This window comes from Geotrypetes seraphini, chromosome 16 (assembly GCF_902459505.1).
Source record: "Geotrypetes seraphini chromosome 16, aGeoSer1.1, whole genome shotgun sequence".
In the NCBI taxonomy this organism is placed as follows: Eukaryota; Metazoa; Chordata; class Amphibia; order Gymnophiona; family Dermophiidae; genus Geotrypetes; species Geotrypetes seraphini.
Window position 1 is genome coordinate 38,413,252 of NC_047099.1, and position 27,728 is coordinate 38,440,979.

At 41.9% G+C, this 27,728-nt stretch overlaps 3 protein-coding genes across 4 annotated transcripts in view; 1 reads left to right on the forward strand and 2 right to left on the reverse strand.

The window, feature by feature from the left end:
- CDC42SE1 (CDC42 small effector 1) overlaps positions 1-7,075 on the forward strand; it is a 53,247-nt gene extending 46,172 nt beyond the window's left edge. The window contains exon 5 of the mRNA XM_033924146.1: positions 981-7,075. The gene's annotated coding sequence lies outside the window, so the exon portion shown is untranslated. The remainder of the gene's footprint in view (positions 1-980) is intronic.
- Positions 7,076-7,408: 333 nt separating this feature from the next.
- On the reverse strand, positions 7,409-23,151 carry LOC117349861 (proline-rich protein 36-like). Its single transcript, XM_033923494.1, has 2 exons — positions 20,040-23,151; positions 7,409-7,660 (listed from the first exon to the last, which is right to left on the reverse strand). Exons 1-2 carry the CDS (start codon positions 22,938-22,940, stop codon positions 7,610-7,612), a joined length of 2,952 nt encoding a protein of 983 aa, XP_033779385.1. The 5' UTR covers positions 22,941-23,151; the 3' UTR covers positions 7,409-7,609.
- A 1,645-nt stretch (positions 23,152-24,796) lies between these two features.
- BNIPL (BCL2 interacting protein like) overlaps positions 24,797-27,728 on the reverse strand; it is a 29,435-nt gene continuing 26,503 nt past the window's right edge. For both annotated transcript variants that reach the window (XM_033923066.1, XM_033923067.1), the window contains exons 9-10: positions 27,108-27,206; positions 24,797-26,181 (exon numbers count right to left, since the gene is read on the reverse strand). In XM_033923066.1, the coding sequence (XP_033778957.1) occupies positions 26,157-26,181; positions 27,108-27,206 (124 nt within the window). In that variant the 3' untranslated portion in view covers positions 24,797-26,156. The remainder of the gene's footprint in view (positions 26,182-27,107; positions 27,207-27,728) is intronic.

The window sequence follows — 27,728 nt, forward strand, 5'->3', positions numbered from 1 at the left end:
GTTACACATTTGTCTGTCACATTTGTCCCACTTCAATATGCCATTTATTAGATGATGTTTCTTTTAAATTGTATTTCCTCTGTTAATGTCAATGGTATTGTTTTTATGTTTTTATCTTTATTATGTTTTTGTTTTACATTTTACCTTGTAAACTCGCTTAGAAATCGGATAAGCGATTAAATCAAATCTTAATAAAAACTTGAAACTTGATCTCCCCCAAAACCCCTCCCTCACCTCCTTTGTTATCTCCTATATTATTTCTTTGCAACTGCACATTACAAGTAAATAAACAAACAGCTGGTTTGTGGTTTTCGTCTATCCCCCTAGTTAATATTTAAATTTGTACAAGTCCATTTAGACTCTCTTTCAGCGTTTCCACCTTGAACCGTCCAGCCCCCTTCTTGTCCCCACCCACTTAGACTTAATCTTTCACTCGGTATAAAACTTGCATTATTTTGTGGTCTCTTATCCCCCACCCCCTTCCTTCCCAGTTATAATTATTCAACAGTGAAATTTGATTGGTTAGCTTTATTATACCACTCAACATAGCCAAGGTTTCAAAACAATTTCCAGTTGAAATAAACCAAAACAATACAACTGCTAATAGAGTATATGCTGAGGTGATACAACTGAACAGGTTTGTGAAAATGAGCTGTCACTTATTTAGCCTGGGACAACACATGAATCGTAATATAATCAAAAACATTTCATGATAAATAATCCCAATTTATAACATGAGAACAGTTGGTTTTTCTTGGGCACTTTAACCCTTGCCAAGTATAGAGTTGCTTATGTGAATTTAGATATCACTAGAATAAGCGAGCATTCATACTTTTTCAAGAATGATTTTTAGCTGCTAGGGAAAATCATTGAGCAAAAGCACTTGTGGTCTTTTTTGATTTTGTTAATGTGTCAGTATATTTGAGTTGAAACAAATGGAAAATTAAATTTCAGGTCTTCTTTCTGTTGCTTTTTTGTAGGTTAAAGGATCTTTGACCTAGAAGCTCACTTTGAACTACTGTGTATAGCGGGAAGAAAACCAAATGTCATAAAGGCACAGTCACGCATACTGATGATCTAAAACATGATTTATTTTCTCAAAATTGTTTTTTCTTCAGCATTTAATAAGATGAATTCACTGAATGTGCAATCTTTTTTTATACTGAATAATGACAAAAAAATCTCTATATAAATTTGTATATATGTATTAGTCTTTTCCCAAGTACATTCATCAGCCTAATTCATTGTTTTTGGGTACTTCTGTTTATGTTCAAAACCATCTATATTCCAGTATAGCCCAGAGTCTAATTTGCCATCTAAAGACTGGAAAACAGCAGAGTGACGTGATAAAGAACATTTGTCGCAAGTCTTTTCAACATGAGACTTTACCCAGCGTCAAAAGCGACACTCAGTGTTAAGTCATCTAGAAGCTCATTTTGGAAAGAGAAAAATGTTCAAAAAGTGGCACAAAGCAACCGATGGACATTTTTGTCTGCAAAATATCCAAATCCCATTTTTTTAGATGTTTTATATGCAGTTTGTAGGCAGTGTGTCTAAATCTCAAGGGGGCATGCTGAGGTATGTTTTTGGGAACTAGGACAGGCTTATAATTTGGATGTTAATACTGAAACACTGTAAAAAAAAAAAAAGTCCAGGGCAAAAATTGGATGTTTTGAGGCTAGACTTATTTCAATAACAAATAAGTGCCAAAGGTGCCCAAACTGACTAGATGACCACCGGGGGAATTAAGTCATGGCTCCTCCTTACTCTCCCAGTCGTCACTGACCCCCCTCCCACCCACCAAAAATATGAAAGCAACAGTTCATACCAGCCTTCAGATGTTATGGCTAGTCCGATTAGAGCAGCAAAGCAGGTCCCTGGAGTAGCCTAGACTAGAGAGATGAGGACCTGGGTCCATATCCCACTCTAACTATTACACGTGTGGTGGAAAGTGTGAGTCTTCCAAAACCCACTAAAAATCTATTGTACTTACATATAGGTGACACCTATAAGCATAAGGGCTATTGTTTTTGGTATAGTAGGTTTTTAGTGGATTTTGGAGAGCTCTCCATAAAATGTAAGGGATTTGATGAGATCTACACTTGAGACCTTTTATGTCAAGTGCCTCTAGGGTGCTCTACTGGGATGTCTGTGGTCAGTCTACTAAGAATGCTTGACCCAAACATCTTAATGGCTTGTTTTTATCGGGTTTTCCCTTGGAATTTTTTTTTTTTTTAAATGGTCCCATGTTTTTCTGGTTTGAAAATGGCCATTTTTTCTACTATCTATGTATCTAGTTGTCATATTGAAAATGCCTCTGATAATCCAATTTTTTTCTCATTTAAATGCACAATATAATAAATATACTAGAATAATCCTCATTAGGGAAGGGCTACAGGACCAAACCACTCCTTAATATTTATATTCTAAACTCAAGACTCAACAGAAATGCACTCAGCCCCCCATGGCATGTAATTTACAGATCTTGGTGATGAAGTGCCAGTACACATTCACCTGTAATCCTTGAGTGATGCAACAGCCATTTCTGACCCTATTTGAGTGCACAAAAAGAGAAAAAGCCATTTTTAGATAATGAGTTTGATGTCTAGCAGATAGCATTTTGAAATGTCAAAAAGAGTAGGAGGTCAATTTTGTCCCCCAGGAGAAAGGTGTTAGCCCGGAAGTTGGGAGGATGCGAATCATTCTGGGTTCCCAGTTAGAAAGGTTGCTTCAATATTGCACAAACTAAGATTCCAACTAATCTTTCTTTCAGAACATACTTTGTCTCTTGGTCACTTCCTATTTGATGCTGTTTATAATGGGCTTCCAGAAACTATGCTCTGGTTATAAGATTTCTCCATGGGATAGGAGCCAGTTCTATGAGTGTGTCTAGGGAGGGGTAATTTCCTTTAGGTTTATCACCCCCAATCATTTTGAAAAGTTGGCTTTTATGTTCGATGGTGCAAACAATGGAAAAGAGACCTTTTTGCTGAGCTGGAATTGTTCCTTTTCTCCCTCCCCTGTAGCTCTGCTTCTAAAGAGTAGATTGGTAGGTAGAATTCATCTTGCTCCAAAAACCAAAGCAAGCTTTTTTGATCTAGTGGTGGGAGGATCGTTCTTATAACTATACTGTCTTGGAGTGAAGGTTGGATCCTACAGTGACTACTTCCCAAAAGAAACTTGCTAAAACTAATTGCTCTTAAAAAAGGTCCCATTTTAGCCTTCTTTTCCCCACAAGCTTTGGGATAAGTAAACCATATTGACCTTTGACCAAATGTATAAAGCTGTGCCTTTGAAAAAGCACAGTTTAATACTGGACTCTATGGGAAATTTATTGTGTCTTTGAAAGCATTCTGACCTTGGATGATCACTTTGGAAAATAAGGCTTTCTAAAGAGAAGTTTACTGTTGTATGTCAGAAATGCAGTGAATATATAATGCAGCCCATCAGGATGATTTTTGCAGTTTCCATAAAGACGCCTAAGCCCTAAAAAACAGGTCAGAACTGCTATCATATTCTACCTTTTCCAAACATGTTGACGCCAGTTTAAACCTAGCCACTAGGACTTTTTTTGAGAATTACAAAAATACTATTAGTATGCCTCCAAGGTGTGAAATTTTACTCCAGCTAAATGTTAACCCCTGAATGCTTTTCAATTGAGGCTTGTTCATATAAGAATCTAGAAAGGGTTAAGCAAGTAGTCCATCAACTCAATCTACTGGAAAAGAAATTTGTGTATGGCATTCTCAGTTTAAATCCCTGCTGTTAAGATAATCCTGGCACAACTATACTAAAGTAGTGTGAAGCAAAAACAATTAAAAAAAAAATAAAAAATCCCAATTTGATAATGGCACATCCCTCTTAAAAAGACAGCATTTTCTAAGGATGCACATTGTGAGTCTTGGAAAAAACTGTAGCGCGTGATATGTTATGAATTAACGTATATTAAATCAATGTGTTAAAACATCCTAACATACATTTACAAAACAATGTATAAATCAGGGAAAATTGTCCAAAAAGGAACTGAATTGTTTTCCTTGCACATCTCTCTTATTTTCTTCCTCTTTGCAATACTGAGGGAAAAGCTATCAATATGGGCTATTGTTAATCCGATCTGTGGTACAATATCTCAACTTAATGGTAGCCCACATTGATAATGTCCCCCTTAGTCCCTCGATTACTCATCGTTGATTCTGCATTAGTAAAAAGATGGGGAAAAGTGTTTAATTTGTATGAAAGTGCCATGAAAATACTGATATTATTCCAAGCAGACCATAGCTTTCTGAATTTGAGCAGTCCAATGATGGCTTCTTAGATCGTTAAAACAGACTCTGGGACTACAAATTCTTTTAAGTTGTGCCGTGTTAATTCTATAAAACAGTTCAGTTGAACCACTAAGTGTGGAAGTTACTTTTATAAAAGGGTGCATACTTGTGCTACTTTATGAAATAGCCTCTCGGAAAGCTCCTGCACAAAGGCCCATGTAAGGGGGAACGTTATCAAGGTGGGCTACCATTAATAGCACTTAGGGAGCCCTTTTACTAAACTCTAGTTACCGTAGTTGCAAATTTTAGGTGGCAACCAGTGGGGGGCAGAACCAGCATTTTCTATTTCTGGTCCTGCATTAAAGTCCCAATTAGCGCATGGGAACTGGCCACAGTTAATCATATCATCTCTTATTTAGGTGGTAAGTGCTCCCATATTAACCGTGCATTAGCTGGCTAACGCTTCCACACCCACTTTCCACCCATGCCATAGCCTCTGACATGAAAAGCACTGAATTGCCACAGAGCCCCTTAATGCAGCTCTGCCTTAACATGTGGTAAACTGTGTGGTAACTTTTAAGTGCTTGATGTAGTTCAGTGAAAGGAGCCCATAATCTCATGTAAAATAGGTCCTGTGCCAAAATACCAAATGTCAGTGGTAAAGTAACACACCTAGATGGTAGCCCATGTTGACAACTATGCCCCTGGTGTGTATTGTAATTATCGCGTTTGCCTCTGTGAATCCCTATTCATGTACTGCGTAAATGTGCGTACCGTGCATTGGTAGTATGTACATTTATCCATGCATACCCTCTGGCAGCTTTTTGGAGCGCCTATTCCTGCCCAAAACAAAGTTTGTAAAGGTAAGCCCCTTGGTAGTCTTCCTGACATGGTGCTCCTGGGGTTCAAAGCTAAAGGCTTGCTGCCAAGATGGGTTAATCATCTTGATTACCGTAAATTATGGTGAGAAGGAAAAAATATCTTCTGTAAATCTGGTTTGTTTCCATTAGAAATACTGTTCATAAGCCACCAAGGTTCTTAGGTCTGAGCTGTGGCCTAGGATAAGATCAGAATGAATAGGGAAAATTCAGTTCTTCCACATAATACACATTTTCATAGGTAAATTTACCTTGGCTTCAGCGACTCCTGTAGAATAGAATAATGGATCCAGTATTTCCAAAGTCTAGACTGAGACTGTCCTGAAGGAATGCTAGTCAGAATTTCCACACTTGATTTTTAGCATTGAATGATTTCTTATGTTATATTTTTTGTCTCTTTTTTAACTTGTTACTTAAACATGAATAGATACCTGCTAGATAGAAATAAATAATTTAGGGAGAGGGGAGGATTACCTCTCATATAGACATCTGTGTTATCTTCTCTATTAAGATCCTGCCATTTACTTTTATTTCAGTATTTGTATAAGTCAAGGCTAGAAATGTATTTAAATTACTAGTTAACTACTGGCTTTCATGAAGGCATTAATTGGCCATCTTTCTTCTTCACTATTAATATTTCCTAATAATGCATGCATCATTTTGAGCTGTACTAATACAAATTAATATATATTTACACTGCAGAAAATGAACAGATGTAGGTGTTCATTTCAAGTCAAATGCTACTTTTCAACAGTACTGGAAGACAATTGATTTTATTTTTTCACAAAATTATCTTTATAAAGTTATTTCTTAGCATTCTCTACCAGTTAACATGCAGATCTACAAGCGAATAACTGATCAAATAGCAAGTAACAACTAGAATTCTTCCCCAGGTGCCAGGTCCAGGGAAGTGAGGATACTACTCAGAAATGGGACTTCAAAATACTTTGCAGAAAGAAAACCCCATCTTTTGTAATTTAACTAATCAAACTGCCACAGTTTTACTCTGTATTGAAGAAAGCCTGTCTACAGAAACAATGAATGCTATTTTCTTGGGTGCTAGACTCTCTTAATATATCATCCAAGGTCAAACTATCTTTCTGCATATGTTTATCATTCTACCATTTTTAATTAGTAATTTGAAATATACATTTCTAGCTATTATACAAATTGCATTTAATCTTGATTTCACAGCTGGTCTGTTGAATTATCATTGTAATGGAGTAGCTGGCCTATTTCCTTGAAATACCAAGTTTTATGTCAAGCTGTGTTAGGGTGCAGAAGCTACTCGCTGTTATACCGATCTAATGTAGACTAAGCAGGAGATCCCTCTTACAAAGACTCCTAAGCCATGTATTTCTATTTATCAAATTATTTCTGCTGTATTGAAATACCTACCTAGATGGCAAGATGCCATTTTTTATCACTGCAAGAGGGTTCCATAGTGTCTTTTGACATGGTTTTAAGGATTATTATGTATCAACTTCCACGCTGAAGAAATGGTGCAAAATTCTGTTGAAACTCTTTTATAAGAAATGTCTAACTTTGTGAGTACATGTATGTCGGTTTTGAAATTAGAAAATTCTACTTTCTCCTTTGCTTTATCTTTCCAACATATCTGTTATTGATCTGCAACATAACTTCAAAGGCAGTGGTGACCAAATAAGCTACATTTGTCTTAAGGTTCATAAACTGTTAGGTCTGAAATTGGATTGGATTAATTACTTTATATATTACTGATCATAGCAAGGTCATAATTAAATGAACAGTTGATGAACCTGGTTTTGAATCTATAAATAAATGGGCTATCAAAAACATCTGCTCTTTACTAAAAATCATGTGTCACCTCTGTTTACTTGCAAACATTTCTCAAGTTGTGTTTGGAAGAATGATCTGTGAGCATATTTTTCAATAAATATTATTTTTAAAAAGCGCTGTTTTAGTGTTATAATTACTGGATTTCTATAGATGATGCTGGTGTGAAGTAATTCTTCAAAAATAATGTTTTCAGTAATGTATAACCTAGACCAGTGGTTCCCAACCCTGTCCTGGAGGACCACCAGGCCAATCGGGTTTTCAGGATAGACCTTTGCATACCTGTCACTTCTATTATATGCAAATCTCTCTCATGCATATTCATTAGGGCTATCCTGAAAACCCTCCAGGACAGGGTTGGGAACCACTGACCTAGACTATACTCTATTCACGTTCATAGTCCATTTATATAAAAGACAATTTCCAAGATAGTACTAGACAAAATACTTATTTTAATATATACTACACATTAAAAAAAACTGATCAAGCAGTATAATACTGTGTAGATTCAATACCATGTAGTTGAACATATTCCAAAGATTTATTCATAAATTAAGTCGGCATACATACTAGCGTATGCATACATATAAAGATTGCTGGTTGTTGAATGCAGAGTCCCCAGTGCTAGTCATAGCATACCAACAGTTCAATTTAGTATAATCTGCTACTTCTTCTATGTTCGGTTTTCTTCTTTTTATTTGCCTTAGGAGAAAAAATAAAAATCCTGAGTTCACTAAAATATAATGTACCAATCGCATTTAAATAAGAAATTCATACAGCAAATTGGTGTGTGTGTCTGAAGATATAATCTGTATCGTGCCTCAGAAAGCTATACAGCACATCTCAAACGAAGACCAGAAAATTCAACACAATATTGCAAAATTGAAAATATAAACCAACATACAAAACTCATAAAATTATTCCAAAATACCTTATACTACAACTGCATCATAGACATCATCTCACCATTAATCCTGTATCATAGCAAGCCAACAACTGCATGAAGCCATAAATGGTATCTAAAATATTACCTCCAGCAAGAGTCCAAATAATTTTCTAGCGATGTTACAGAAATAACAGCCTATTTGCCTTTATAAAATAGACACTCGGAGCTAGTCCCAGTAATGTGCAAGTGTAACTTTGTGTATGCACTCTGTGACTGCCCAAACTAGGGGCTAGATTCATTAAGCAAACCGATCGTGTACCGATCGGTTTGTGAGCCCTTTGCGATCCGATTCCAATCCACGCATGCAAATGAGGGGAACTGCATGCAAAGTAGGCAGGGACGCGATTCACTAAACAAATTTGCCAATTTGACTGTGCTGGCCGATGAACCCAAAAAGTGACTGCTGAGGACCAGTCACTGAAGCCCTTTCTGACTGCCTTCTGCTGCCCTGCTCTCAGCCCAGATCTCCTGCCTGCCTGCCCCGATTCTCCCACCCTTCCCCGCAGTGTAAGCCCGTGGTTTTAACCCGCAGGCTTTAAAGCGGGCTGTAGAAAAAGTTTAAAAAAAAAAAAAAGTGCCGAGCCGGAGGTCCAGCGCAGATCATCTAAAGATGTTTTGCGAATGCGCGGGGATCGCTGTAGAGCAATGTTACTGATCGGGCCGGTTAGTGAATCTAGCCCTAGGAATGAACACAGAGGATCTTTAATTAGAAAATGAATGGTATAACAAAAGACAACTTAAATGACTGTGTGTGTTTGATTTGTCAAATGGAGCTTACGAGGTGACTCTGGATATGAAGAACAGGCTGATACTGGGCGGACTTGCACGGTATGTGTCCCATATATGGCAATTCATTTTAAGATGGACTAGGAAAAGCTTCAAAAGAAACTCAAGTAATTTGGAACATGAGGACAGTGCTGGGCAGACTTATGGGGAAATTCCGTATACCGTATATACTCGAATATAAACCTATCCAAATATAAACCGAGGTATCATTTTTGCCCCTTTTAGGGGAAAAATGATAATTCAAATATAAACAGAGGGTTTATATTCTACCATTCCTCCCTTGTGATGCCCTACCACCCTCCGTCCTAATAGTCTTACCCCTCCACTGCCGCTGCAAGCCACCCCTGAACAGGCAGACTTTTGCTGCTACAATCAGGGCATGCCCACATCCCACCCATGCCCCAACCCCACCAGAACATCAGCTAGTGCTCCCACTCTTCCTCTCTCCCAGGCGAAACACCCATGCCTGCAACCCTGCCTGCACCCCACTGGAACATCAGTTAGTGCTCCTACCCTGCCTCCCAACCAAGAGTAACGCCCACACCACCGCCCATGCCCCAACCCCCACCGGAACATCAGCTAATGCTTCCTCCTTCATACCCAGCCAAGAAAGTTCGGTCAGAGGGATGCTTGCATGGCGGCTCTTCTCCTTCCCGGTGACTTAGGCAGGGGCCTTAGGCACTTGGGTTAATTGGAATCTTAGGCCTCCTTCCCAGTGCATCCTGGGATGCAGTGGGAGTGGCCTAAGACTTCAATTGGCCAGATACCTAAGATCCTCTGGCCAATCGGAGTCTTAGGCCACTCCCACTGCATCCTCAAGGCCTTAGGCCTCTCCTCAGTACATCCCAAAATGCACCGGGAAGGGGAAGGCCTGCCATTTTGGAGTGGTAGGCCAGCCAGCTGGAGGGTGTAAGCATCCCTCCGGTCGGACTTTCCTCTGGAAAGGTATGGGGGAGTGGTCTACAGGTGGTGAAGTTTGGAGGGGGGATGTCACCAGTTGGTATGGGGTGGCAGTAGGAGGGAGTGGGCATCCCTCCTACTGCCTGGCTGCTTTGGGAGGGGTTTGAGGCAGTTGGGATTGGGCATGCCTCCTGCCAGGGTACTTCAGGGAGGGGGATTTGGGAAGTTCTGTGGGTTTCCAACAGGAGGAAGTGGACATCCCTCCTGCCATCCGACTTCACAGGGGGGAGGTCCATGCTGCAACTGTTCAGCTGATCACGGCAGGGGAATTCCTTTGCCAAATCAGTTCAGAAGCCGTGTATATTTGAAACTAGGCATTTGTCGTGGCTCTAGGGCAGGGGTAGGGAACTCTGGTCCTCGAGAGCCTTATTCCAGTTGGGTTTTCAGGATTTCCCCAATGAATATGCATGAGATCTATTTGCATGCACTGATTTCAATGCATATTCATTGGGGAAATCCTGAAAACCCGACTGGAATACGGCTCTCAAGGACCAGAGTTCCCTACCCCTGCTCTAGGGAGACGCCTAGGGTCACTTAAGCTCTCCCAAGGCCACTTGCGGGCAAAAACCAAGCCCATGCCCAGCCTTGGGCAAGCTTAAGTGTCCCGACGCATCTCCCTCAACTGTGACAAACGCCTACAGTGGTCTGCCTCAGGGTTTGGGTTTGTTTTTTAAACATGCATCTCAATTGGCTGCTAGATAGCGATAGAACACCTGTTTATAGAATCTGCCCCTTACAGTCTGTATCCTGCAAATGACAAGATGATTTGGATAAGCTGGAGTGAGCTATGATGGCAACTCCAGTAGTTGGAACCTAAAGACAGTACTAGCAGACTACTGTGGTCTATGTCACAGAATGACAATTTAATCATGAATTAATAACGCATGTGACTGTTGGGTACAGTGGATGGACCATTCAGGCCTTTATCTGCTGTCATTTACTATATTACTAAGTTGCACCCCCTGGGGTCTGCATTGAGGTATGCACTTTCCTTTGACATGCCTTCTTTGTGCATATATGTATACAAAGTTTATAGGCACTCTTCTGTGTATAAAACATAATGCGTTCAATAATTTATTTACCCCAGTAGGAAAGAAAAGAGTATTCAAATTTTTTTGTTTTATTTTTCAATATAGTCCCAATAACTCCATACACTTCATCCACTTTTCCTGCAATGACTTTAACCCCTTTGAAAAGAATTCTTCTCTTTGACTATTCGGAAAAATTAAAAGGGGACAGATTCAGAACCAATGCTAGGAAGTTCTTCTTCACCCAATGGGTGGTGGACACCTGGAATGCGCTTCCAGAGGGTGTGATAGGACAGGGTACGGTATTGGAGTTCAAGAAGGGTTTGGACAATTTTCTGAAGGAAAAGGGGATAGAAGGGTATAGATAGAGGGTTAAATACAGGTTTCTGGACCTGATGGGCCACCGCATGAGCGGACTGCTGGGCATGATGGACCTCTGGTCTGACCCAGCAGAAGCACTTATGTTCTTATCAAACCAGGACGTCACAGCTTCCTTGACATCTTCATCACTTGAAAATCACTGTCCACTGAGAGATTTCTTTAAAACTCAGATCAGGAAATAATTCAAAAGAGCCAGGTCAGGACTGTAGGCCTGTGATTGTTGTGACGTAGCAACACACCTGCTGTGAGTTTTCCTCATCTTTTCTCCTTGATTAATTTCCACAAAGCAATCATTGTGTTGGCATAACTCTCCTAAGATATGGTTGTCTGTATGGCATGAACTCCAGAAGCAGCTGCTGAAACCCACATTCTTGGATGGCAGCCTGTGATTGTCGTGACATGTGCACCAGCACATTGTCGTGAAGAAGCAGCATGCCTGTTGTGGGTTTTCCCCTTGTTGACTTAACTCTCCCCAGTTATGGTTGTCTTGTGTGGCTTGAACTCCAGAAGCAAAGTCCTTCATCATCCCAGAAGACAGTTGCCATGACTCTGCCTGCACATTTTTCTGTTTTGAACTTTTTGGGGGTGGAGGATGATTTGTGCTTCCACTGTATTGACTCCATTTTGGACTCTTCTGTGATAGACCCAAGTCTCACCTCCAATCACCAAACGATTAAAAAAAAAAATTCACTTGGTCTTCATGGAGCATCTCCAAGTTCTCCTGACAGCACTGGAGCTTCGTGGCCTTCTGATATGGTGTCAGCATTCTTGGAACCCATCTTGCACTAACCTTGGACATGGCCAATTTCTCATGAATTATTTTCCAAGCTGTACTTGCCAAGTTGTCCATTCCTTCAGCTATTCAGGAAACCTTAATTCGTCTGACAAAATTAAATCCTTGACTTTCTTGCGCTTTTCTGTGGAAGTTGCATCCACAAGCTATCCAGATGAAAGTCATCTTCAATGGACTCTCTACCCCACTTAAACTACTTACTCCAAAATTTTACTTTGTAGGATGATCAGACAGACTCATTATAAACTGCGTTCATGGATCTCCTTTGGCTTTTTCCCTTCTTTTGTGAGAAATTTTATCACTGAATGGTGCTCCAAATCTAGCAGTTGATTTGCTCAAGGACTTGGAATGTTAGACTCACTCTGAACCACAACTGTGCATGAGTAACCCTGAGACATGTCACAACATGCACAAACGTTTCAATATACATGTTACTTTCTTTCATACTCAGGTAGATAAATTATTGAATGCCCCTCCTACTTCGATTGTGTCAAAAGATATTTTTTGATATATTCTGATGGCCATATATAAATAATTGAGCATTTTTGGAACACTGATTTGATTAGACAACTTTTTGAATCCCCCCACCTTCCCATCAAAGAATTCACAAGTTTTTCATAAACTCTGCAACTTGCATCTGGAAGTTATTTATTTTAAAATTTATAAGCTGCATACACCTATGTGGAGTACAATAAAAACACACATAATTTAAAAAAAACTGACATGCACAACACTATTGAAAGCTTAGGTTCTTACCTTGATAATCTTCTTTCTTGTAAAGAGACACATCAGTCTTGAACCAGTGGGTAGTCACCCTCAAACCATGAGTTTGATTGCAGAAGGCATCAATCAATCATTTTCTTCAAATCTGCCTCTTTCTCCAGAGGACTGTGCTGTAGTCACTCAGTGTGTACCAAAGCAATTGAATCCCATCATAACAAAAAATACACAGAAAGGAGGGATACGGGGAAGCTCTCCAACAAATTATTAATGTTCCTTACAGAGCAGAACAGGAATTAACACTATAGCCGTAACCTTGATTCAAAAATAAGGTATAATAAACAAACCATCTAACTGAGTACAATCTGCAGGAACAGTCATGGACATTGAAAGAAATCTAGTCAGCCTCTCAACCAAGGCAGATCTCTTCTCTCTGCAAACCTGCTTCATAGGTCAGTGCAAAAACTGTTAAGACATACCCGTCTGAGGCAGTTAGTCTAATCTCTCTGCACATAATTCTGAAAACCCAAGCTAGCGACAGCAAATACTGACAGGGCAGTCTTCAAGACTGATGTACCTCTTTACAAGAAAGAAGATTATCGAGGTAAGAACTTAATTTTTTTTCTAGTACAAGAGGCGAATCACTCTTGAACCAGTGAGACGTACCTAAGCAGTCCCCAAAATCTAGGGTGGAACAGATGAGCCTGCTGCTGCACTGAGGACCCAAAAGCTTTGTCCAGGTGAGTTGCTACATCCACCCTGTAAAACTTCATAAAGGTATGAAGGGTGGTCCAGGTAGCTGCCCTACAAAGCTCCTTGGGCAGAACTGCCCGGGACTCCGCCCACAAAGTAGCCACACCCCTAGTGGAATACACCCTCAGAGAGATCGGGGTTGTTTCCCATACCCAATGGATTCTAAAAAAATAGCCATGCAATCCATCTTGAAATGGAAGAAGCTTTGGCAGCCGGCCTTCCTTTCCAGCCAGGATTTGTCAACACAAACAGATGATCTGAAAGATGAAACTCATCCATCACTTCGAGATACCTGATAAGGGATCTACTAATATCCAGCAACTTCAATATTTTGTCTTCTTTCTTGATGTCCGTAGGACAGAATGTGGACAAACGAACCTCTTGGTTAACATGAAACATTGAGACTATCTTTCAGCAAGAAGGAGGACGCTGTACATAGTAAGACCCCAACTTCCATAAAATGAAGAAACAGCTCCCTTCAGGACAAAGCTGCAGATATGAGACTCTTCTTGCTAAGGCAAAAGCCACTAAGAATACCACTGTCTTTTTTGTAAGATCCTGAAGCAACGCTCCCTGTAAAGGCTCACACAAAGCCTGACAAACAGACTTGAGGACCAATTTAAGATTCCATGATGGGAAAGGCTGCCTCACTGGTGGGTGAAGTTGCAATGCCCTTTTCAAAAATCAGGAAACATCCAGGTGTGAAGCTAATGGCATCTTATCCACCTGTGCTCAAAAACACGACAGGCCTGTGAGTTGCACCCTAAGAGAAGAGACCGCTAGGCCCTTCTCTAGACCAACCTGGAGAAAATCCAGGATTGCTACCACTGGTGCGTGGAAGGGTTCTACCCTCCTGTGGGTGCACTACTCACAAAACATCTTCCAAGCCTTTGCATAGGCAGCAACCATCTCTTGGACCTGAATAGGGTCACAATAACTATCTCCAAATAACCCTTGCACAATAGTTCAAGAGCCATGCTATAAGCCCAAAGTACGCTCACAGTTCCCCTTTCTAATTGCTGGCAACCTTTGCTCGAGGCTCTACTTTGGAATAGGAGCTTCTAAAAGCAAGTCTCTCTGGTTTTCTACATATTAATCTAGTAATGATTTTAAGTCATGCGCCACCAGACTGTTTTTGTTTTTTTTTAATGCAGGACATTTTAACTTTTGTTTTAGTTTCTATGGAATCATTGTCAGTTTATCATCAGACAAAGGTCAGTCAATGAAAATTAGCCATTGGCGATTTGGCTGCGTCTTTTACTTTTGATGGCTGTGGGGATCTTAATTTGTTTTGCATTTTCCTTCACCATGCCGTTATGTATCTTGGGGGGGGGGGTCTTAGTTTGGTAGGCATGATGAGTTTTGCATTGTCTTTCACCATGCTATTTCACTATAGTATTTCACATACTCTCCATGGTATATATTGATGGTGGTGAATGATATCCATGCAACTTTCAGCTGTTTCTCTCTATGGTCTATTTTAACCTTTCACAAACTGATATATATTCCACACTCCCATAATGACATTTCAGTTTGCACTTCCTCTTTCTTCACCTCAAAACTCCTGTGTTAGTATCACTGGCTCTTTGTCTCTCATATATTTTACCTCTTATTCTTTTCAACTTCTTTTATCTTTTCTTTCATTTATTTTTCTTTCTTTGAGAGTTTTCATTCTATTTATGTTTTTTATTTCTGTTCTCCCCAAGGACCCTTGAGGAAGGCAATTCCTTTGCCGAAATACAACCCGTGTAGGGTCCAGGTTCCAGTTTGTGTGTGTATTACTCATTGTACTGCTCAGTTGAACTTCATATTAAATAAACATTATTGCATAAGTCATCTCCCTGGTCAGGGATTGGTCCCACTTGTGTACTTTTGGTAAGCCCAAAGTATTCCAGATTCTTCAGGGCAATTGGCCCATGAGACAGAAAGGTTGGCTGCATCCAACAGACTATATCTGCATTCCACGGCTGCCGTTACTGGTCTGGAGCGACCAGGATAATGAGACCTGGATGAGTTGCTATTCTGCAAACTACCCAGCATATCATTGGGCAAGGAGGAAACATGTACCACCACTGCACCAGATAGATAGAAGATCGGAGGAATGGTATGACTTGGAGCTTTTGAATTTGAAACACTCATTAAGACAACATGAGCGAATTTGGCGTAAAACACATCGAGATGAGAATAGAACTAATTGGCTTAAGGACGTACATGAATACAAGAGAAAGTTAAAAGAGAAACGTAGGGAATTCTATTCAGCTAAAATTGGATCTATTAAGATCAATATAAAGGGATTGTTCAGAACAGTTTCATCAATTTTTAATGTCACCAAATTAACACAGGCACCTCAGGATAATTCCACTTCCTCAACTGAGTTAGCTCAGTATTTTAATATCAAAATCATTAATCTAAGACCATCCTCTCAGGAATTTTCTAGTATTAATAATATAGTAATGGAATTGCCAATTGATGCCAGCTTGGCTGACATAAGCTGGGGAGCATTTTTAAAGCTCCAAAATGGATCAATTTAAAACACTATATGTAAAATATGCAGATTCTTATTGCTCATTGGATAGCTGTTCCCCAGTTGTTATGAAAACACCTTGTATAACATTTCAGAAAGAGCTTTTCGATTGGCTAACCTGTATACTGGATAAGGGAGTATTTCCAAAAAGTAAAAGGCACACAAGTTACACCAATTATTAAAAATCCTAAAGAGTTGATCACCCAGGTCTCCAACTACAGGCCTATTGCATCATTCCACTATTGGCATGAAATAATGGCGTGGATGGGGTAGCATGGCCTTTCTCTCCCCCCTTCTACACATAAGTTCATGTAATCCTTTTTCTTCTTCTCTACCCACTATTTTAAGTTCTTGTAAACCGTGTCGAGCTCCATTCTCATGGAGATGATGCGGTATATAAACTTAAGGTTTAGATTAGATTAGATGGCCTGCAGTTAAATATGAAAAAACTGAAGTTTTGATTGGGGGGGACACTGGCATTGTGGGTAGCCCTACAATACTTACTATTATGGGCACACAATTATTGGTTCTTGGAGTATGGTTAGATTCTCAGCTCTCAATGAAAAAAACACATAGCTAAAGTAGTACAAGGAGGATATGCACAACTTCCTATCTTATTTAGATTAAAACCGACGCTCCTGCCTGAGGATTTTGCTCTGTTGTTCAAGCCTTATTATCTCAAATTGATTACTGCAATCTTTTGTATCTTGGATTGTCAAAGAAAACATGCAAACCTGTCCAACTTCTAATAAATTCAGCGGCTAGATTGACCATGGGCATTCCTAGGGTTGCCCATAGTACTCCAATCTTAAAAGCTCTCCACTGGTTACCTGTTCAACAGAGAATTTGCTATAAAGCTCTGTCTGTCATTCATCAAATATTGGACTCCTCTTCTCCTACTTGTTTTCAAAGCTTGTGGGAAATCTATCAACCCACAAGATGTTTGAGATTTGAGGGAGGGATGTTGCTCATCAGTTTAAAAGAAAATGGGATTCATTATGTTAAATCTAGAATGTCGATTTTCTCACTTGCCGGTAAGAATATTTGGAATTCAATTCCAGGTATAATGAGATTATACAAAGATCGTGGGTCTAAGAAAATGTTAAAAACACAATTATTCATGGACGCCTTTCTTTAACTCTGTGGTTATTGTTTGTTTTAGATTTAAAGAATTCTGTATTGAGGAAATTTGTGATCACACTGAAACCATTAGAACACTGAGTAGAATACTAACAACAGGCACTAATTGCTTTTAGCAACAGCGTTAGGTTTTGCGCATCAGCCCATAAGTGAGCCCTTACTCGGTAGTAAATAATACCCAAAAGAGCCACAATTTCATTTTAAAAGCATCTAAAAAGAGTCCTCTCAGAAATAAAATCACTTAAAAATCCCCCCAGCCTTAATCGCTCATGGTCTTGCAAAAACAAGTTTGGGTACTCTGAAACTCACAGACAATGATGGAATGGCATTAGGGACTAATTGCTACAAGGGCAGGGCTGGAGAGCCTTGGGGTAAGTTTGGGAAACTTGGGCTCTGCAAAACCCAGACTGAAAAATTCTGATTACTAAACTTAACTCAATCTTAAGTTTGTATAACGCATCATCTCCATAAAGATAGAGCTCGACATGGTTTACAGGTAATTCAATAAATGAGGGAAGGACATAATAAGAAATTAGAGGTTATGAAGAGGATAGCTAGCTTTACACTTTCAATAGATAGCTTTACGTTTTGGAGAAAAGCCAGGTTTTCAGATGCTTTCGAAATAATTGGAATGAGCCGAGGTTCTGCAGCGGGGCAGGGAGGTTGTTCCAAAGCTCAGTGAATTTGAAGAAAAGGGATTTCCCTAATTTGCCTGCATACATGACGCCTTTTAACGAGGGGAAAGATAGTTTGAGTTTGTGGGCGGACCTGGTAGTGCCAGGTCTCGAAGAATTCCAGGATAGTGGGATTAGGGGAGGAAGAATGCCATGTAGGATCTTGAAAATTAAAATAATGTAATGTGCCACACTTTCACAAAAAATGTATTAATGTCATAAATAAGTGTAGACAGTGCTGCTTTAGTTCAAGGGGGTGTATGTTTCACAAAACGGAGGAAAAAGCCTCAGGCAAATACCCTCCCACCACCACAATGGTGGAAAAAGGTGGTTGGGTGGTAATCTTCATTGGCAGAAAACCTGTCTATTGGCAGGGCTGTCTATGCAATCGATAGATGAAAAAACTTGAAAATTAGGCAGGTACATTTAAAGTGAATCGATCAAGATTTTTTTTTTTCAGAACAGCAGCATCCAAATGCGGCACCCATATGTGGACAGTGTAACAGTAAGCATGCTATTATTGGCAACATACTTGTATATCCATAATCATCTGCACAAATTTATAATGGCTATTTTCTGCATGTAAAGCATGCTTCTTTGTGCATGGAAAATGGTTTGAACTGTACTCCAAAGTTTCTTAGTTTAGTACATGGGTGCCCATACTTTTTTGGCTTGTGAGCTACTTTTAAAATGACCAAGTTAAAATGATCTACCAACAATAAAATTTAAAAAAACACAAAGCACACTGTACACAGAGAAAATGTTAATTATCATTTACATTAAGGGTTTTTTTCAAACAGGTCAAGGCAGATGACATATGCAATGTCACCTCAGTAACAACTATACAAAAATAGACAAATATACCCCCCTCCCCTTTTACTAAACTGTGATAGCGGTTTTTAGCACAGGGAGCTGTGCTGAATGCCCCACGCTGCTCCCGATGCTCATAAGCTCCCTGCGCTAAAAACCGCTATTGCAGTTTAGTAAAAGGGGGCCATAGTGCAAAATATAGACAGCAGATATAAATTCTCAAAACGGACACATTTTGATCACTAAATTTAAAATAAAATAATTTTTCCTACCTTTGCTGTCTGGTGATTTCACAAGTCTCTGGTTGCCCTTCCTTCTTCTGACTGTAAATCCAATATTTCTTTCTTTCTGCCTCCTGCATGCTTCCTTTCCTCCAGACCTCATTCCATTCCCCAACATCTCTCTGTCCCTCCATGAGTCCAACTTTTTCTTCCTCTCTCCCTGCCCCCTCTCCTTTCTTTATTTCTTTTTCTTTCTCTCTCCCTGTCCCCCCTTTCTTTCTCTCTCCCTGCCCTATTTCTTTCTTTCTCTCTCCCTGCCCCCCCTTTTCTGCCGCAGATTTTTTCTCCCTGCTTCCCCGACCCCAGGCCTGGCACTTACAAGCGCCGGGCCCACAAGCCTTTCCCCTCCCCCCCCTCCCCAATGTCAATTCTGACGTCGGAGAGGAAGTTCCGGGCCAGCCTTTGTGATCTACTGGTTGATCGCGATCGACCTTTTGGGCACCCCTGGTTTAGTATCACTGTCCTTTTCCCTAGGGTCGTGCTTATCCACACCATGACTGTGGCCAAAGGAAACTGGATGACTCCAAACGTTAGAATATGAATGATACCATAACAAGCAGCATAAAAGAACATTCATATAACACTCACAATGTCAGCACAATATAAATGAAACACCTTGATAGGCAACCTATCCAGATATACTTGAAGGAGTTTGTTTTTTATCAAGCTTGTACACCTAAAAGGATGAGAAATATTTCTGTCTTTCTGCCACATTTTGTTTCTGACAGTATGTATTCTCCCGATAATTATCATATTTCTGATACCTGATTGTTAAATATTTCTTATACTGTATTGTATATCATGTTAGTCCTATTGTTCTTATATTTGGCCATTTTATTATTGTTATGCTGTTAACAAAATGGTGAGTTTTATGTCAAGCTGTACCTGCTGTAAACTGCCTTGGTAAATCTCTTCATAAAGGCAGCCAATAAATCCCAATAAATAAATATTGCATTCTATTGAACTCCAGAAGGAAGCTCTTTTTGGCATGATGCAAGCATTAAAGCAAGTAATAGCAGTAAATTCAAGAAACAGACCATACACCACACAGCCTAGCTTAGGAAGTTCATTACTATAAAGGTATGCACAAAATTAATCCATTTGGAGATATTGCTCCCAAGATTTATAAAGACACATGCAAGTCCTCTATTCCGCAATCATCAATGGAAAAGAGGGAATCTAACATCTGAATTATTTGTTCTAAGTAAAAGAACTAATTGAAGATGGAGTAAAGTGCAACATCTGTAAAGAAAGAACTTGCAGGCATCAACAAGCTGTTCCTCACCGCATTCTTGTGGTAGGTGCTACCAAGGTTCTGCCACACGCTGCGCATGCCACCTTCTATCTGGGACCAGAAAGCACGCGATTGCTCCTGCTGGTCATAACCCACGTCTTTCATGGCACACTTGTACTGTTCCAAGTCCTGGCAAGGCACCATGGCCTTCTCACACTCCTTCCTTTGGCGGCTGCAATGGCACTCTCTGTAGTTACATGACACCCTTTGGAAATGTCTGCGGGTGAAGTCTGTCCTGGTCAGCCGGATGCCAGGAACTCTGTAGGCAATGTCTCGTACACGGGACATGCTGCCAGCTGGGCAATTACAGTACCATTTGCTCCATGCCTGCCAGATATAAGCTCTGTCTTCCAGAGAAATGCCTCCATTGGGGTTCTCCTCCTCCATCTCACTAACTGGGTGGATGTTAGTGGTACTAGGTGTGGTGATCAGAGTCATTGGAAGGTTATCTGAAGAGGGATATGGTAGTGATGAAATAGCGGAGGATGGCTCAGAGTGGGACATTACTGGTGAAGAAGGGAAGGATGCCACAGGGGCCATAACTGGTGGCAGCGGTGAAGGCAATATTGCAGGCACAGATGGAGATACGGCAACCACCATGGGGGGCAGGGCTGATGAAGAAACCATCATGGAGAGTGGAGCTTGTGAGGCCAGAGAAGCATCCTTGGAAGATAAGGAAGGAGGAACCTCTGCTGAAGCAACTAATGATGGCGAGGGGGAGGCCTCCATTGAGAGCAAGGCTTGTGAGGAAGGAGGAACCATGGAAATTTCCATAGAGGCTGGGGCTTGTTGAGAGAGAGAAGACTCCTTAGAGTGTGGGACTTGTTGAGAGGGAGAGGACTCCATAGACTGTGGAGCTTGTTGAGAGGGCTCCAAGAAGTGCACAGCTTGAGAGGGAGAGGACTCAATGTACTGTAAAGCTTGTTGAGAGGGCTCCACGAAGTGCAGAGCTTGTTGAGAAGGCTCCATGAAGTGCAGAGCTTCATGAGGAGAGGGCTCTATGGAATGTGGAGCTTTTGGGGAAAGAGATGCCTCTATTAAGAATGCGGCTTGTGGAGAGTGAGAAACCTCCAAGGAAGGTGGGGCTTGTGGAGTAGGAGAGCCCCCCATAGAGAGTGGTGCTTGTGGAGAGGGAGAGGCCCCCAAGGAGAGTGGAACTTGTGGAGAGGGAGAGGCCTCCACTGAGGGTGGAGCATGTGGAGAGGCCTCCATGGAAGGTAGGGCTTGTGGAGAAGCTTCCATGGGGGGTGGGGCTTGTGGAGAGACCTCCATGGAAGGTGAGGCTTGTGGAGAAAAAGAGGCTTCCATGGAGGGTGGAACTTGTGGAGCATGCGAGGCCTCAATGGAGGGTGGTGCTTGTGGAGAAGGAGAGGCCTCCAAAGGTTGAGTTTGTGGAGAAGGAGAAACCTCCATGGAGGGTGGAGCTTGTGGAGAGGGAGAAGCCTCCAAGGAGGGTAGAGGTTGTGGAGAGGGAGAAGCATCCATGGAGGGTGGAGCTTGTTGGGAGGGAGAAGCCTCCATGGAAGGTAGAGCTTGTGGAGAGGGAGAAGCCTCCATGGAGGGTGGAGCTTGTTGGGAGGGAGAGGCCTGCATGGAGGGTGGAGCTTGTTGGGAGGGAGAGGCCTCTATGGAGGGTGGAGCTTGTTGGGAGGGAGAGGCCTCCATGGAGGGTGGAGCTTGTTGGGAGGGAGAAGCCTCCATGGAGGGTGGAGCTTGTTGGGAGGGAGAAACATCCATGGAGGGTGGAGCTTGTGGAGGAGAGGCCTCCATGGAAAGTGGAGCTTGTGGAGGAGAGGCCTCCATGGAGGGTGGAGCTTGTGGAGGAGGAGAGGCCTCCATGGAGGGTGGGGCTTGTGGAGGGGGAGAGATTTCCATGGAGGGTGGGGCTTGTGGATGGGGAGAGGCCTCAATGGAGGGTGGGGCTTGTGGAGAGGGAGAGGCCTCCATGGAGGGTGGGGCTTGTGGAGAGGGAGAGGCCTCCATGGAGGGTGGGGCTTGTGGAGAGGGAGAGGCCTCCATGGAGGGTGGGGCTTGTGGAGGGGGAGTGGCCTCCATGGAGGGTGGGGCTTGTGGAGGGGGAGAGGCCTCCATGGAGGGAGGGGCTTGTGGAGGAGGAGAGGCCTCCATAGAGGGTGGGGCTTGTGGAGGGGGAGAGGCCCCCATGGAGGGTGGGGCTTGTGGATGGGGAGAAGCCTCTAGAGAGGGTGGTGCTTGTTCAGAAGGAGCCTCTATGGAGGGTGGAGCTTGTTCAGAAGGAGCCTCTATTGAGGGTGGAGCTTGTGCAGAGGGAGAGGACCCCATGGGAAGTGAGGCTAGTGGAGAGGCCTGGATGGAGGGTGGAGCTTGTGGAGAGGGAGAGGCCTGGACGGAGTGCGGGGCTTGCGGAGCAGCCCTCCGGGAGGGCGGGACTTGCGGAGAAGCCCCCTGGGTGGGCGGGGCTTGCAGAGGAGCGGCCCCCGGGGAGGGAAGGGCCTGTGGAGAGGAAGAGGCCCCCATTGCATTAGGAGCTTGTGGAGAGGCCTCCATGGAGGGCGGGGCACGGACAGGGGGCGTGGCACGGACAGGGGGCGGGGCGTCGTGAGAGTAAGAGGCTTGAGAGGCCGCATCCATAGAGGGAGGAGTATGAGAGACTTCGGAAGGAGGGGCTTGAGAGGCGGCGGCGCCAATAGGAGGCGCTTGGGGTGGTGGGGAGGGCCTGGCTTGCGGAGGAGCGGGCAGGGAAGGCATCACTTGCAGAGCCGGCTTGGCGTAGGCTCCGGCCATCAGCGGGCTGGGGAAGACCAAAGGAGAGGGGTAGCGTCCGGCGAGCGGATGCAAGGGGGCGGCCGTGTGGCAGCCCTGCGCCAGGAAGACGGCGGCCGCCAAGAGACGCAGCATCCCTCTCGCCCTCATCTTGCGGCCTCCCCCGCCCCCGGGCAGGCGGGGAGGGGGGGGAGGGGCGTCGTCGTCGACGGTTCCCTGCCCTCGCGTCGGGGCTCTTTCCGTTTCCAAAGGGTCCAGTTCAAAGGCGGCGCGCGGCGCTGCTACTGACACCGCTCATTTCCCGCCCGAGCGCGTGACGCTGTTCTGCCCCCCCCATTCGAGGAACGTTGGAGTGCGTCACATAAAGCCGTTCCTTTCGCCCTCGCGCCTATGACGTGTGTAGACCCGGCACGTGTGGCGCAGCTTCTTTCCCGCCCAAGAGTGCGGGGCACAGCCGTCTCCACACACACAGCTGCCCATGTTCTTTTTTTTTTTTTTTAATGTTCAGTGAATTTTTAAATTGTTACATTACAAAATAAAATTCTTAAACAGAGAAATAGCAAAAAAAAAATATTTTGAAGGAATGATAAACGTTTATTAGAAGTTAAATTTAAATGTAATGACTATTTTGCTGTATTATATTATTATGTATTTGTTGCATTTCTTCAATAAAATGTTATAAATTAAAAAAAAAAACCCACACGCAAGCTTGTATATTAAATAGTGTGAGAAACAACAATTTTCCCCTGAAAAAAGTCAGGACGCACTCCCATGTGAAACAGCCATTAGTTAATTTTACTCTCTTGCAAGAAAGGGTGTCACACACACAGAGTACCCTTACTGCTTCAATCCTCGTCGATCCTTAATATATCTATTTTTTTTTAAATTATTACTTTGACCATATTTTGTTAATAGGGGAAGGGTCAGAAAAAAAGCTCGAGGGAGTTTGTAGACTGGCTAAATAGATGTGACCAACATTTAAATTTTGTGTTCCAATTAGATCTAAATCAGATACAATTTCTGGACAGGCTGATAATGAGAAAAGGGAGGGAACTAAATACAAAAATTTATGGAAAACCAGCTGAGCGTAACACCCTACTTCAATTCCACAGCTCACATCCGGGATATAATCTGCCAGTGGGGCAATTTTTAAGCGTGCTAAGATATGCTCAACAATGGAAATATACCAAGAAGAAGCCAGTAATCTACCACAGAGATTATGAGATAGGGGTTACCCCAAATCAGCAGTAAAGAGAGCATATCTAAGAGCAGTTTGCACAAAGGCATTTATTATAACCTGCATGGAATGGCAGGTGCGACTCTGGTTGCCTTTTTGAGATTTATTAACTACCTTTTCATGAACAGATTCACCCAAAGCAGTTTACAATGCAATGAATAGTAATCAGGTGCTCTTCGGTATTTTCTCCTATCTGTCCTAGCAGGCTCACAATCTAACTGGTGCCTAGGGCAATTGAGGGTTATGTGACTTGCCAAGGGTCACAGGGAACATGCCTTTGTAATTGTATACACTTATTTTACTGCATTATGTGATGATACGTTTATTGACTACACTTCAATTTTGATATGGTAGATATTCCTTGAGTATTTCGACAAACAAAACAGGAATTCAAAGAGATATAGCTTATGCAGTAAAAAAAAAAAAAAAGTCATTGTACGAGTGTATTCAGCAATGGTAAGAAAATATATTTATTTGCATATTACATCGTGGGACTGCTAGTACACAGAAACAGCAGCACAACGGTGGCATTAGGCCATGTCAGCATACAGACGTTAAAATCCATGAATCCATTGTCATTGGAAAGGCGTGTTTTCCTGTGCTTTTTAACACATAGAAACATGATGGCAGATAAAGGCCAAATGGCCCATCTAGTCTGGCCATCCGCAGTAACCATGATCTCTTTCTCTCTCTGAGAGATCCTACATGCCTATCCCAGGCCCTCTTGAATTCAGACACAGTCTCTGTTTCAACCACCTCGTCTGGGAGACTGTTCCAGGCATCTACCATCATTTCTGTAAAAAAAGATTACTCTGGAGCCTATCACCTCTTAACTTCATCCTATGCCCTCTCATTGCACTTACATAAACCTGTAAGATTTTTTCAGGTTTAAGCCTGATTATTCTCTGAGGGACTGAGATAGGTTTTTTTTTATTTTTACCTAAGAATGTGTTATATATACTGTATATTACTGCTGTCCATTTGAAATTTCAGCTGCATTAATGGTAAGATCTACATAGGATCCAGGCAAAAGCACTGTCATATACCTATAAATCTGACTATATTTTATACCTGCAAAACATCACCTATTTTAATAAGTTGATTTATTATTTTGAAACCCAAGATTTATCTACAGTAATGATGACAATAGTACCTTATAGTTGTTTTGAGTGCTACTGGACACATGCAGCAATATACAGGGGTAAAAAAGTATTCATGTACACAATGTCCCTACTCTGAAGAACTTACAATCTAAGGGGGTAATTCATGACAGCTTGTTTCAGTTTTTTTAAATGTTGTCACACACACAAACAATATTTAATCACGTCACAGAGGAGCTCCTGCGAAATCTCTGAGTGCATTTGGTTCTATTAATATCATTACAGCTTTACAAACAGGCTCACGCAGAAAGCTAGTGCAAAGCCTGAAACACAGATCCTGTTGGTTCTGGAGCTGCAAGAATGAAAGTAGATGGCAAATGGAATTAGAAGTGGAAAAAAAAAAAATCAGGTCCACCGGATGCTCATTTCCCTGAGATGCTGGTGCTTCAGGACCTATCACTTTTACCTCTAGGTGGAGGAGTCTGAAGGAAGTGTGCATACTGAAATTACAGACACCAGTGTGACAGCTGTATTAGTTCACCTCAGGAGAAATGCCCCTCGTGCATCCGCTTCTGGAGCAGGCACCTAGGATGCTAAGAAAAACTTCTGCCGAGGAAGAAGAACACGGTGGTGATGAAGCATAGACTGGTCTACGCTTAAAGTTCAAAGCCTGTCTCCCCAAAATGTTTTGAGTTCCTACTTAGTTTTATTGACTGCAAAGCAATTTTGGAGATCCCCAAAATGTTTTGACATGGAAAGTACCACATGACATTGGTCAGCTTGTCCCAAAAGCTTTAAAAGTGATCCCATATATGTTAATCCATTTTTAGAGTCAAGAAAAGAGATCAGCAGTGCTTTTTTTTTTCTTTTCTTTTATAAAGTGTAATATCTTTCCTCCTCTGGTTATTGTTGTCAAATAGAGGTCCCAAACCAGACATTCTTAAGTGGATGAAACAGCTGAGCTCTGCCCCATCAAGAACGATGATAACAACTCTTTGCATCCCTTAGGAAGACTGGCATGTTTTCAGCTCAACTGTTCAGCTCTTGATCTAGCCTAGAAGAAGAAAAAAAAGTTGAATTACATTAATAGACTCCCCTGTTCCGACACCTATGCAAATCATCTTTCCCATGCACAGGGCAATTTTCAGAGTCCCCAGGCAGCTTACAGAGACCTAGCAAGAACAGGGGTGCAAATGCTTAAATACACATGTGTTGCTGTTGCAAAGTAAGAATTTGCAGGGGCGTAGTAAGATCCCGGAAGTGATGTCAGAGAGAGAGCGCCCCCTGCCTTCCCCATACCTTTTTTGGCGCTCTTACTCTTTCTACGCCACGGCGGGGAAGGGACATTCACTTACTAGTCATGCCTGTTCTAAAGTCACTGCTTATATATGTAAACTGAGTTGGATGTGTTTTAAATCGATTTTTGTATACACATAAATGGAACCTAACCCTTTGAAAATCACCCCCATTTTCTTTTACATTAAAAAAAAAAAAAGCCAACTAATGTTAACTTGAAAGTCTCTGCCAACCACTAGGTCCTCAACTCTGCCCTGTCCCACTTGCTAGGACCAGGCCCGGTTCTGCTGTTTAAAAATCTTAACATTCGGTCAAGAGACAGGAATTTTCCCTGGCATTTGAGCCTTCCTGGTTAGAGAAGTGTATAAATTTCAGATGCGTTTGGTATCTGCTTTCTTCAATAGGTATTTTCACATTCAGCACATATCTATCTGCTCTACTGTGTCTGACCAGAATCCGAAGGTAGAGCAGTGGAACCTGGCTATCATAATATAATCTAATTCTTAGTCTTATATACCGAATCATCTCCTAAAAATAGGAGTGCAATTCAGTTTACATAATTAGATCACATTCATTCATTGGAGCTAGAGCCTAAAAAGCGATGAAACATAGTGGTTTTCAAGGTTTTGCAAAAGATCTGAAGAGATCTATTTTGATCAGTGCTTAAGAATGGGGAATACTTACTGTCTTATGCACTCTGGAATATGTAACTGGTCCAGTGAAACCAGCTGTGATAGCTCCCACAAGCTGCTCATGAACTGGACTTTTCTTCCAAACTTTGAACTGTAACAAGAGGTAATACAATAGGTTCAAAAGGACTGAAGGTATTTCAGATTGAACATTTCAAGCCCTGCTACCGAACAATGATGGGTCTGACTTCTGATTAAACTATGTACCATTGATCTCATGAGTAAGCATTTTCAGAACTGGACTTTCCAGCTTAGCCCCACATCTCAATTCAGCTGTCGGCGTTGTTTTCCACGAGCCATAGACCTTAATTTTCAGTTTTGTTGTGGCATGCAGTGGCTGGATGGAGTACGGCAGACTGGATGTTTCTGCCAATTAGGGGAAGTTAGCTTCTGATAGGAACAATCCCCAGATGTGACAGCTATAAAAGCATGCTTGTGTTTATCTCTAAAATGCCTTGTGGGTGTTTCTTTGCTACTGGAAATCTGACTTCCAGTAGCAAAGTCAGTATCAAGCTTTTGGGAATGCTATAGATACAGACTCAGAATCATCGGCTGAATCACCATCCAGAGACTCTTATAATGGGTTGGCACCACAGGATAACAATCTGCATTGGAA